This window comes from Malus sylvestris, chromosome 15 (assembly GCF_916048215.2).
Source record: "Malus sylvestris chromosome 15, drMalSylv7.2, whole genome shotgun sequence".
NCBI classification, from domain to species: domain Eukaryota; kingdom Viridiplantae; phylum Streptophyta; class Magnoliopsida; order Rosales; family Rosaceae; genus Malus; species Malus sylvestris.
Window position 1 is genome coordinate 45296172 of NC_062274.1, and position 11753 is coordinate 45307924.

Sequence of the window (11753 nt, forward strand, 5' to 3'; positions counted from 1 at the left end):
GGAATAGAGGCATGGACTAAGTCTCACAATGAACTAGCAATAATATAATTCAAATTCTCCTTTTGTGATAATCGAACATAAGACTTCTCACTTACAAATGAAGAGGAATATCATTATACCGTACTACTAAGTAGCATACTTTATTGTAATTAGAACTAGGAGATATTAGTTTCTTTTAATCTTCAAGGATTATACACTATGAGAAAACTCCTACAAAAAAATCCTCACATAAAACTAGTTCTAGTAGTATTCTGATTTTGGGAGAATAAAAACTCATCAAAGTTTCGAGTTCGGCTACAATGATTACATCTCACTTAGTAATACAAGTTTTATGGAACATATAACTGTGGAAAGATCCATTTGATCCCTATATGCAAGACCTAACTGCTAATTTTCACAATTACTCGTGGTTTGTACTTTGAAAGAAAAATACTTTGAAAGAAAAATTGCAAACTTGTATTACTTTCAACTGTTGTGTCCTCACATCATATCTGAAATTTCAAGTTTGTCCATTAGCTATAATTCAACAAACATTAACCAATTAGCATATAAAATAATTAAACTAGTAAACAACTTATTTGGAATCAATACCATTCTTAGGTGCAGTTTGGGATTGAGGTGATTAAAAAAAAAGCTGGTATGAAAAAAAGCTGGGAGCGTTTTTGTATTTGGTAAACATTCAGCTTCAGCTTTTTTTTATAGTTTTAGGTGAAAAAAAAACCAAAAACAAGAAGCTGCAAAACCCAGCTTTGAAAAACCGGTTTTTTTCACATCTGTTTTACATAAAATTTAACAAACATTATAAAACTGCTTTTTTTTTTCAAAAACATTTTTACAAAAAAGTTTACCAAACACTCTATAGCTTTATTTCATAACCACTTATTCTCACAGCACAGAAGAAACAATTTTTTTTCAAAGCAAAGTAATACCAAACCAGCCCTTACTCCAGTTCTAGATAGTTAGTAAACAACTGCAATAAAAATTCGGATTTTGACTCCTTCCCAATTATGGCTACATATAAGTGAACATGTCATGCATGAAAAGTTACGATGCTTTTTAAAAGAAAAAGAAAAAAAAAAGAGAGAGAGAACCTGCCAACAACAGTAAACCCAAAATGATACATAAATCAAGGGCCATGTATCAGACCATATCACAAGAAGGTCCCAAAAAGTCTAACAAGATCCCAATACTCACAAATTCACAAGTATGATAATGCATGTACACTCTAATTACTCATATTTGGCAACACAAAATCACCACTTGTTTCAAAATCTTCAACATAGGCTTCAAAATCATCAACATCCATGCTGCTGCTTCCGATGAGATGCCTACTGGCATTCGGGACGTTTAATGGCTTCCTTGCCTCTTGTATTATGGACAGAACTTCTTCAACGCTTTGCCACGGAGTATTTACATCGTTGCACTGCCAACTTCCTCCTTCCATCATTTCCATAGGTAAGTTCTTTAGAAACCAAGGGTGGCTTTTGATTTCTGGGATAGTTATTCTCTGCAGAGAGATATTAAGCAGAGACCTCAGTGAGAAGGCTGAGCCGAACAGATCAATTTCAAACAGAAATGTGCAACAAGAACCAGATATTTGCAATAATATGAAGGAAAAACAAAATTCAAGGAAACTCTTCATGCTCGCTAACAGTATACCAAAATAGATTACAAGAGTATCAATACAGTCATGTAGTACTTTCAGCACCAAAATAAAAACTACGTTACCTCTTCAGGGTTTGCTACAAAGATATGAGATAAGAGATGTCTACATTCAATTGAAACAAGGACATTATCTGGAACTGAGTACTGCACACTAAGAATCCGCTGCCAAACGACACATATTGTGTTAATGACAACTCAAGAACGAATTAGCAAGTTTTGATATATACGATGTTTAACTTCTGTTCCATTTTATCGGCGAAAAACACTTACCCCAATTGTTTTTGTAAAGTTTCTAGGGTCTTTGGGATCTTCAAAGGGATATGCTCCAACTATCATCACATATAAGGTGACTCCACAAGACCAAACATCTGCAATCTGTAATCTCTAAGATTAGATCGAAAGATGCTATAACAAGTTATAATGTCGATCACAAGGGCGCAAGAAGTGGACTTACCTTTCCATCATATTGTTTTTTAGATAGGACTTCAGGTGCTATATAAGCCGGTGTTCCTACAGTAGATTTAGGCTGAGAATGCAATAATGACTACAAAACAAAGTGAACAAATTAATCAAAGTCTAATTAACTTAAATCCCTAATGTAGATCTGTATACTAAGGTTTGTGGATTACCTTTGAGTATCCGAAATCACATATTTTTACACGGGGTGCTGTACTGCCGTCTAAGAGTGTGTTTTCAAGCTTAAGGTCTCTATGACAGATTTGCTGCGACAAACGAATTATTTCCTTACTACAACCAACACTTCCAATATCAAAAGAGAAAGAAATAACAGTATACGAACGTTAACAGACAAGTGCCGCATTACATACCATTGAATGACAGTAACTAACTCCTGATATCAACTGCTGGAAGAAAAACCTTGCCTGATACAAATCAATAAGTAAATCGAAATTTTTTGTAAGTTTAGTTATATTATGAACTGTTTATGTAAAAATGTTCCAGACCTAACTTTCCCTATCTGAAACTCAACAAAAATCCATCCATTTCAGGGGACACTCAGAGATCCCATATTTCAGAATCTACGTTAAATACATTTCCAGTGAAATATTCTCAGCCTTCAATACTACTTTACCTCATCCTCACTAAATCTGCCAGCATTGCATATTCTCCCGAAGAGTTCTCCCCCAGCCGCGTACTCCATAACTATGGCTAGATGAGTTGGTGTCAGAAGGACCTGCAAGAAAGAGACCGCACTACTCCCAAGTCAATTATCTCAAGTAAGCCATTGTAAAGACTATGGGCTCGTTTGGATGTGCTTTTAAAATGACCGGAAACGCTTTTAGAGAAAATGTTTTTAGGCTCCAAAAGCACTTTAAGTGCTTTCTACAAAAAGCACCAGTTATGTGCTTCTTCCATAAAGCACTTTAAGCGCTTTTCCCTAACATTTTTACTAAGGATTGTTTCCAAAAATATTTTCACAAAAAACGCTTTTAGTCCTTTTAAAAACACATCCAAACGAGCCCTATTTCCACTTCCCAGTAAAAATAAAATGCAGAAAGTAATGCTCATTTTTAGCAGAGGTATTTTAATTCTGCAAGTGGTGGATTGTCCCGGTGGGTAGGCATTTCTCTTAGTCCCACTGCATCCCTGGTTCGAAGTTCTAACAATCCCCCATCCCCTTGGTGCATTTGAGAGTATAAATACCACGTTTTAATAAATAAAAACATCACATCTGATCATCCATACAAGGTTAAGCACATTAAAGACCAAATTTAGCATGTCCAGTGTTCAGCCACCCAACCCCAGCAGATACTTATACAAAATTGAAACAGAACTTGCCAAATTCACTCTCTTAAAATTAAAAATGAATGTAGTTTTTGACCACTGACCTCTTTGAATCGAACGATATTCGGATGCTTGAGTGATCTGTGGTTCAAGATTTCCCTTTGAACGTGTTCATCTATCTGCATCACCAAAGAAATTAAATAGTTTAATAAAGGCAATATAAAATTAAAAGGATGAGAAGAAAAAAAAGAGAAGGCAGAAAAAGGGAAAATATAGGAGTTGAAGAAGAGAACCTTGTGTCCTCTCTCAATGAACTTGACAGCATAGAGTTCTCTGGTGAGCTTGTCTCTGACCAGCCTTGCCACCCCAAAATTCCCAGACCCAATATCTTTAACAATCTCATACCTCTCCATACTATTACACCAATGAATTCCTAAACCCTAAATTTGCACTCTTCTTCTTGTTGTAATTTGACAGACTTGACAAACCAGATCATGAGACATCAACTTGGACTAAATTGAAAAGAGGTTGGAGGGGGGGTCGGGCACTGACAAAGATTTTAGAGGGTTTTGGGGGACAACTGGAAAAATGGGTTGGTGTGACACTTATCATTCATATGTCTTGACAAGCCATGGGATTGAGAGGCCACCACACACTGTTTGACTGTATGCTTTGCAAAGAGTAATGCTAGATAATATTTTAGATCGTATTTATAAATCAAGAGATGCGTTATACATATAAAAAAAAAAAATTAGTAAAGGCCACACGTTCTATGTGTGAGGAACATAATTTTTATTTTTATGTTTCTTAAATATTGTTGTTAATATTTTTAAGGGAGGAGTTATTTGTTTTTAACGGGATTGGCAAGCATCCGGAAAAAAAAAGGGGTTGGTAGTTAAGGAGAGAATGAGAGAGAGTGAGTATAAAGGGTAATAATAAGATGACATGGTTGTGAGGTTTAGAAAAGAAAAAATAAACAATAATTTGTTTGTACGGAATTACTTTAATGACCATATTTTTTTTCTTTTCCAACATTTTTTTAATTATGTATTAAAGGTTATAATTATAATTTCATTGTTTTTTTTTGTGCTGATAACAGAAGTTTTACTAATATGTAATTTAGATAATTACGTTAATTAATATTTATGTATTAATTCAATCATCCACAAGACAACAATCACGTCAAAATAAATGAGTTTGCATATGAGTTAGGCAAGGGCAATGTATCCACATGTTACACTCAAATTCCAATTATCTTTATGAAATATTAAAGTGAGGATCATTCAATATTATAGTATGGTGATATTCCTCTTTCACTTGGAAGTGAGAGGTTTTAGGTCCGAATTTCGTGAACGGCGAATTCAATACTAAATTAGGTTGCTCATTGTATGGCTTAGTCGAACTCTCCATCTCCTTAGTATAAAAATATCAATGTACTAAAAAAAAGTGATTTTGGATATTTCTTTATTGAAGGATAAAAAGTATATAAAATGATGGTTTTTCAAGTGTAGGATTAGTTTCCTGGTCCCATTTTCCTTACCTTTGCTTTTTTCGTTTTGTTAAAATTTAAATTAAATACGCTAGAAGATCCGCAGCAGTAGGGAGGTATGTGATAATATTTGGGTCAACAGACCCCCATCCTCCCTTGTTCGTGTTCTGTGTAATGATGGTCTCCCTTATCTCCATTAATTTCTTCCTGGCAATATGAGGAGTGACATTTTTAGCATTTGGTGCGATGTCGTCTTTACCTCTTTGTACTGCTTTTCCTTAGTTGTTGCTGCTTGCTTTTGCCTCGGGGTAGGCTTCTTTGTTTCTTTGGCATCTTTGCCCGGTTGTTATTTAATCCAGTTCGCCAAAAAGTTAAATTAAATAATTCAACAAAGAATCAAACGATAAAAAAATAAAATAAATAAGGAATTGTTATTAACACTTCAAAAATCTCATTTGACACTCTAAACTTTCTATAATTCGAAAGAAAAATACATTTATGAAGAGTGTACAATGAAAATTTTGAAATACTAATAACAATTCCCAAAAAATAAAGTGCATTAAGAGAAAAAGAAAGAGATGATGATTTCCCTTATTGGATATTGAATTATGGGCCCAGTTTGAAAATACGACTCTTTTTATTTGCTTCTTGGTTAAGGATTTTAAGAAGAAGCAAAAGATAAAATTACAGTCAGGACTCACTAGTGACGAAAACGATTTGCGTAGAATGAATGTGTGACGTCCTAACCTAATAAAATATAATATTATGCGGAGAAAGACTTTTTTTTTTTTTTTTTTTTTTGGCGAACACGGAGAAAGACTTTAGTTGTGTTATTAAAACAAAAAACTTTAATTGTGTTATTAAAGCAGAACGTCACAAGATGAAAAATCTGTTCTATATAAGTAGTCATGCTAAACGTAAACTATGGGCATGAGTTGGATGGAAAATTCCAACTCCAGCTGATTCCAATCGGAAAATTTCCAACTTTTTCGAAAAAAAGGAATTTATGTTAACTTAGGAATAAAGTGGAAGATAATTTAGACATAAATTGGAATTTGTGTTGGTCTGGTTCCAATCTAATCCGTCAGAAATATGTCTACCCCAAACCTTGGGTTGGAAGTATCATTTTCTGGGCACAAACTAGCAGTAACCCAAAATGCGACATACATTAAGGGCCCAAATTCACAAGTAAGATTTATGAATGCAAAAACACCACTTCCAAGTTTCAATATCTTCAACACCAGCAAGCAAATCGTCAAAGATTCATGCTCCTGCTCCTGCTGCTGCCACTGCTTCGAGGACGAGGCCTATCAGCAGTATTCGGGACCTCTAACGATTTTTTTGCCTCTTGTATTATTGTTAGAACTTCGTCTATGCTCTGGGCTGGAGTATTTACATCGTAGCACTGCCAGCTTCCTTCTTCCATCATTTCCACAGCTAAGTTCTTTAAGAACCACGGGTGGCTTTTAATTTCCGGAACTGTTATTCGCTGCAAAATGATAAGTAGTGACCACGATGAGAATGCTAAAGTGAACTTAAAATTTCAACTATAACCAAATCGTTATCTAGTAGTTTCAGCACCGAAGTAAGAGCTACATTACCTTTTCGGGGTTTGCCACGAATATTTTAGATAAGAGATCTTTACATTCCTTGGAAACTCGGACAGTATCTGGAATTGAGTAGCGTACAGTAAGGATTCGCTGCCATAAGACATACATGTAGTATATTAACTACAACTCAGAAAAGAATTAGCCAGTTGTGATATATGCAATGTTTAATTTCAGTTACATTTCAATGGTGAAAAAGGTCGTAGTGCAACTAACCCCAATAATTTTTTTGATGTTTATAGGGTCTTTAGGATCTTCGAAGGGGTATGCTCCAACTAACATCACATATAAGGCAACTCCAGAAGACCAAACATCTGCAATCTATAATTTCTATAAGGTTAGATAAAAAACTTACTTAACGTAATTACAAGCTCCAGTGTCAATGAAATGGCACTTGAAATGGACTTACCTTTCCATCATATTGTTTTGTCGAAAGGACCTCAGGTGCGATATAAGCTGGGGTTCCTACAGCAGATTTTGGCCGAGAATGCAATGCTGACTATAAAACATGGTGAAAGAATAAATTACTCTAAGTCTCACTAAACCGAATCCCTCTTGTGGATCCGTACTCTAGGGTTTGTGGAATACCTTTGAGTGTCCAAAATCACATATTTTTACTCGGGGTGCTGTGCTGCCATCTAAGAGTGTATTTTCAAGCTTAAGGTCTCTATGACAGATTTGCTGCCAGAAATGAATTATTTCCTTACTACAATCAAACACTACCAAAGAACACGAACACTAGCAAATATCGTACGAGAAAGAAACAGCAGTATAACATATTAACAGAAGAATTCCGATTTAGATACCATTGAATGACAGTAACTAACTCCTGATATCAATTGTTGGTAGAAATACCTCGCCTGATGCAAAACAACAACAAAAAAATTGAATAAGATGTAAATTTTATTTCGATTATAACTGATCGTTTAAGTAAATGCTTCAGGAAATTTAAAAAAAAAAGATAACGGACCTCGTTTTCCCACTTTTAAGTAAAAGAAAATCTAGATGTTTTGCATTTTCAGGGGACATTCTGAAGATCCCAAGTTCCAAACTACAAATATTTTGCATGAAATTGTCACCCACTCGGTAATTAGTTAATTACTTTACCTCGTCCTCACTAAATTTTCCAGCCTTGCATATTCTCGAATAAAGTTCTCCCCCGGCAGCATACTCCATTACTATGGCTAAATGAGATGGCGTCAGCAGGACCTGCAAGAAAAAGACCCTAAAACTCTTAGGTAGGCCATTGCTGATTCAAAAGATCACCACCATTACTGAAGCTTCAAGAATTGAGAGAATTGCAAGTGAATGTACTTTCTTATTGAGAAAACAGAATGAGTTGTGATCGTCCAATATGTTTCAGACACAAAATATACACCTCCGTTAATGAGCTGTCATTAACTAAATAACTAAAACTGATTGTTAAAGGACTCTCATGTTACGGAAGCCCTCACGCACGAATCAAAAGCTGGTGTGGCACCTTACTATCCATTATCCTCCCTCAAGCTTACGCTCGGTATCTGGAGCATGATATTGTTTCTAAGATAAAGAAATTGAGGAGAATGCAAGCCCTTTGCCCTGTTCTGTGCAAGTTGATCAGAGCTAGAAAATGATAAACTGCAAGATCTCTCTCTGCTCTCCATTGAAATGAACAACCTCTTCCACGGATTTATTGTCACATTGAAACACAGGGTTATGGGCTAAGGCAATAGCGGACATATTATCACACCAAAGGATTGGTGGTCTATCATGCCAGTCACATCGTAACTTTCGAATCCAAGCTAAAGCTTTGTACTCTGCCTCTGTGGAGGAACGTGAAACAGTCGGTCCTGAGCAATGGGATGAGTAACCCCAAGGCTTTTCGGGCAGAGTTCATCACAAGGCACAAGGCACGCTCCGTTGCAAAAGGTACTTACAGAAGAAGGTTTGGACTTTGATGAGACTTTCAATCCAGTGGTTAAACTTACCATTGTCTGGTTAGTTTTGGCTTTACCTTCAACTTTCAACAACCTTCAAATCCTATCAATCGAAGAACACTAAGGGTATGTTTGGGTGAGGAACTTTCCAAAATCAAAATGATTTAGGCATAGTGATGAATAGATGAGTCACATAAAGTTTGATATGAGGGGTTAGAAATGCACCACATGAGCATTACAAAAGGTAAGACAGAAGGATTTGCAAATGAGTACTTGGAAGAAGTCATTTACAAATCCCTATCACATGCTTCTGTAATGCCCATGTGGAGCATTTTCCAATTCCTTCGAACTAACTTTTTGTGATCCATTTCTTCTTCATTTTGCCTAAATGCATTGGAATTTGGAAGTCTCTCGTCTATAAACAAACCCTAAAGGCGGGATTTTAGTATATTTAAGTAGAAAGACATGCTATATGTTTACACAGCAAATTCATTCTCAAATGAAAACAAAACAAAATCAGAGTAAAAACCATGCATCCACCAAAACACTTTATTCTATTTATTAAACAAAGAAAATTGGATATTTATGTATATTTACAAAAACTTATGATGACAGACCTCTTTGAAGAGAACAATATTGGGATGCTTCAGTGCTCTGTGGTTCATAATTTCCCTCTGAACATGTTCACCTATCTTCATCTCCAAGCCAATGAAATGGATTAAAACTCAAAACCCAGTACCCAGAAAAATTCAAAAAAATTCGATAAATCAGAAGGAAAAAAAAATAATGATTTAAAAGAAAAAGGATAGACCTTGTTGCCTCTCTCAATGAACTTAACAGCATAGAGTTCTCCGGTGATCCTATCTCTGACCAGCCTGGCCACCCCAAAATTTCCAGACCCAATATCCTTCAAAATCTCATACCTCTCCATGTCATACAAAACGGAAATTGCCAATTAATTTTTTGTTTAATTATTTTAAGAGGGTTTGGGAGAGAAAACAAGTTGGAAAGATGGTTGGTGGGAGAGTGAGTATAATCATTAAAAAAGTATTTTAAGGGAGAAGACAAGGGATTAGTGGCCACACAGTTTATGCCGCGGCAGTCGAGTGGGAATTAAGTAAAGATGTTTTGGACTTTTCGATCAATTGTCTCCTGCTCTCTCTCTCTGCCCCATGCGTGAGAAGGTGCTGGTAACTCTTCCAGTTACATGTCCCAAACCCAAAGCCCTTCCTCCCTGCATATTTTGGACTGGTTTAATCAACCGTGGCTAACTTGGAGGGCGTTTGTTTGCCCTCATTAAGTAGGACTAGACTGGACTGGACTAGCTGTTAGTCCAATACTGTGTTTGTTCCATGCTGGGACTAACATTAATGAGACTAAAGGGGACTAGCATGGACAAAACCCTTCACTAAGTGGTCTTAGCGAGACCCCCCAATAACCATGGGACTAGCTAAGACTATCCTCTCTCGTCCTCGTCATGCTCAACAACCACTCTCGATAGACTCCTCGTCATCTCCGGTCACCTAAATCATAATAAAATATTAATAATTTATATATTAAATAATATAATATTAGAATTTGTTATTATCCAGCTTCTTAGTCCAACACTGCACCAAACGCTTCACTAAGTTAGTCCAGCTTAGTCTAGTCTAAGCCAGTCCAACTTAGTCCTTGAAGCTAGTCCAATCCGAGATAGGCTAGCGCAACAAACGCCCCGAAATGTCCTGGTTGCCCCTCTTTTAGATATCCAGCATGCCGACATGTGCCATTTCCCATGCAAAACTCATTTTTTTAGTGTATTTATTTTCACACTTCTTAACTTTTCACATCCTCATTTGTATTTATGATTGTTAAATTAAATAAATTAAACATAAAATATCAGATGAAATTAAACGAGGTCTGTGTTTATTATTCATCTATTTTTGTGGGTCAGCCCTAAGGAGTAAGGGGCGTGCGACCGCACATGGTCCCTAATTTTTAAGGGCCCTATATTTTTGTAACCTTTATAAGATACTACATACAGAAAAAATTGTGAACATAATTCATAATGTTGTCTTAGCGAAGTTGTTAAGTACTGGTACTTCAATTTAATTATGTACGGGTTTGACTCCCGATTGGGCATGTGAGGTGTAGCCATTCTGGGTCTATTCGAGCTACATTATATTTTTCTTTTTTAATATATATATATATATATATATATTAATTTCTTTCATTATAAAAGATAACTTTTGCTAATAAATCTATAATTAGGAATATCATAATAAATTAAAATTCTTAAAAATATGAAGATATAATCTTAAAAAAAAAAAAAAAAAAACCCTTTCCTTATATGATCATTTAATCGAATACATATCATTCATTTATTATTTTGGTCACCGTTTAATGGTCATCTAATTTTCATTTCATTTGAAGACCATTTAGTCATCCTTATATCATCAAAAAGAAAATTATAGTACAAATTTTCTCACACCTCTCAAGTGGAGGTCTGCAAGTGATGCTCACCCCCATTGATTACTGCTAGATTTATTTGGTTTAATTGATTTAAGACTCGAATTTCGAATTTTTAACTGATCTCATGGTAATCAACCGGGTGGGGGTTAGAATCATCCTCACTTTAGGGCATGAAAAAAAATGCAATGAAAACTAACAGTTCATTATAAGATGGTACAAATGTCATAACCAATGATTTGTTTAACTAGTTGATAATAAAGAGCATAAATGGTTCTGATTATGATATTTGTAAGGTGATATGATAGGTACATAGCCACCACACATGCTTCATTTTTATTTATTTTCTTTTGCATTTATATCGGTTTATACATAAGAAAAAATTATAAAAGAAAATATAACAACCAAAGTTTAGACCATATAAGAGATTCCGTTTAAGTCTCACACAGAACCTTCAAAATCTCAGAACCGGCCCTACATATATGCAAATACTCAAATTTAAAGCTATACTAAAAGGGCTTATTTGGAACTATACTTAAATTTAGTGTTTTCTGATTACAAAAATTTCTTATGATCATGTTTCGTAGTGCTTGTAATAGATGCGTTCTTAGAATAATTGCTTTCTAAGAAGCATCTTTAAACGAGCATTTGTTTTTTAAGTCTAAAAAATGTAGTGGATTTGAGTTTTTGTTAACAATATCTTATACATATATTTTTATATTTAATTTTAAAAATTGAGTCTTGCATGGGGAGAAAACATTAGAGATAAAAGACACTTTCGAGTTTTGACAGTTTTAATATGTGCATTTCAGATTATTAGACTCACAACTCAAATATCTTTCTTGGATAAATAATATTTTTCTTTGTTGGCATTAGCTCCACCTC

General features: G+C 35.1%; 2 protein-coding genes and 1 long non-coding RNA gene across 4 annotated transcripts; 1 reads left to right on the plus strand and 2 right to left on the minus strand.

Annotated features, from left to right (window-relative positions):
- The first annotated feature begins 241 nt into the window (after positions 1 to 241).
- Positions 242 to 1126, plus strand: LOC126602130 (uncharacterized). Its single transcript, XR_007615989.1, has 2 exons — positions 242 to 605; positions 950 to 1126. It is a non-coding gene; the product is annotated as an uncharacterized LOC126602130 (long non-coding RNA).
- LOC126602124 (serine/threonine-protein kinase SAPK2-like) lies at positions 1105 to 4056 on the minus strand. Its single transcript, XM_050268951.1, has 9 exons — positions 3702 to 4056; positions 3513 to 3587; positions 2756 to 2857; positions 2493 to 2546; positions 2295 to 2387; positions 2120 to 2209; positions 1936 to 2040; positions 1729 to 1827; positions 1105 to 1507 (listed from the first exon to the last, which is right to left on the minus strand). The coding sequence occupies exons 1-9, from the start codon at positions 3819 to 3821 to the stop codon at positions 1226 to 1228; spliced, it is 1020 nt and encodes a 339-aa protein (XP_050124908.1). The 5' UTR covers positions 3822 to 4056; the 3' UTR covers positions 1105 to 1225.
- Positions 4057 to 5918: 1862 nt separating this feature from the next.
- On the minus strand, positions 5919 to 9661 carry LOC126602126 (serine/threonine-protein kinase SAPK1-like). 2 transcript variants are annotated; one of them, XM_050268953.1, is made up of 9 exons: positions 9232 to 9661; positions 9038 to 9118; positions 7612 to 7713; positions 7311 to 7364; positions 7093 to 7185; positions 6914 to 7003; positions 6721 to 6825; positions 6499 to 6597; positions 5919 to 6386 (listed from the first exon to the last, which is right to left on the minus strand). In XM_050268953.1, exons 1-9 carry the CDS (start codon positions 9349 to 9351, stop codon positions 6153 to 6155), a joined length of 978 nt encoding a protein of 325 aa, XP_050124910.1. In that variant the 5' UTR covers positions 9352 to 9661; the 3' UTR covers positions 5919 to 6152. The 2 variants fall into 2 exon arrangements, with proteins under 2 accessions (XP_050124910.1, XP_050124911.1); XM_050268954.1 differs by having other exon boundaries at positions 9038 to 9112; positions 9232 to 9658.
- Between the last annotated feature and the right edge of the window lie 2092 nt (positions 9662 to 11753).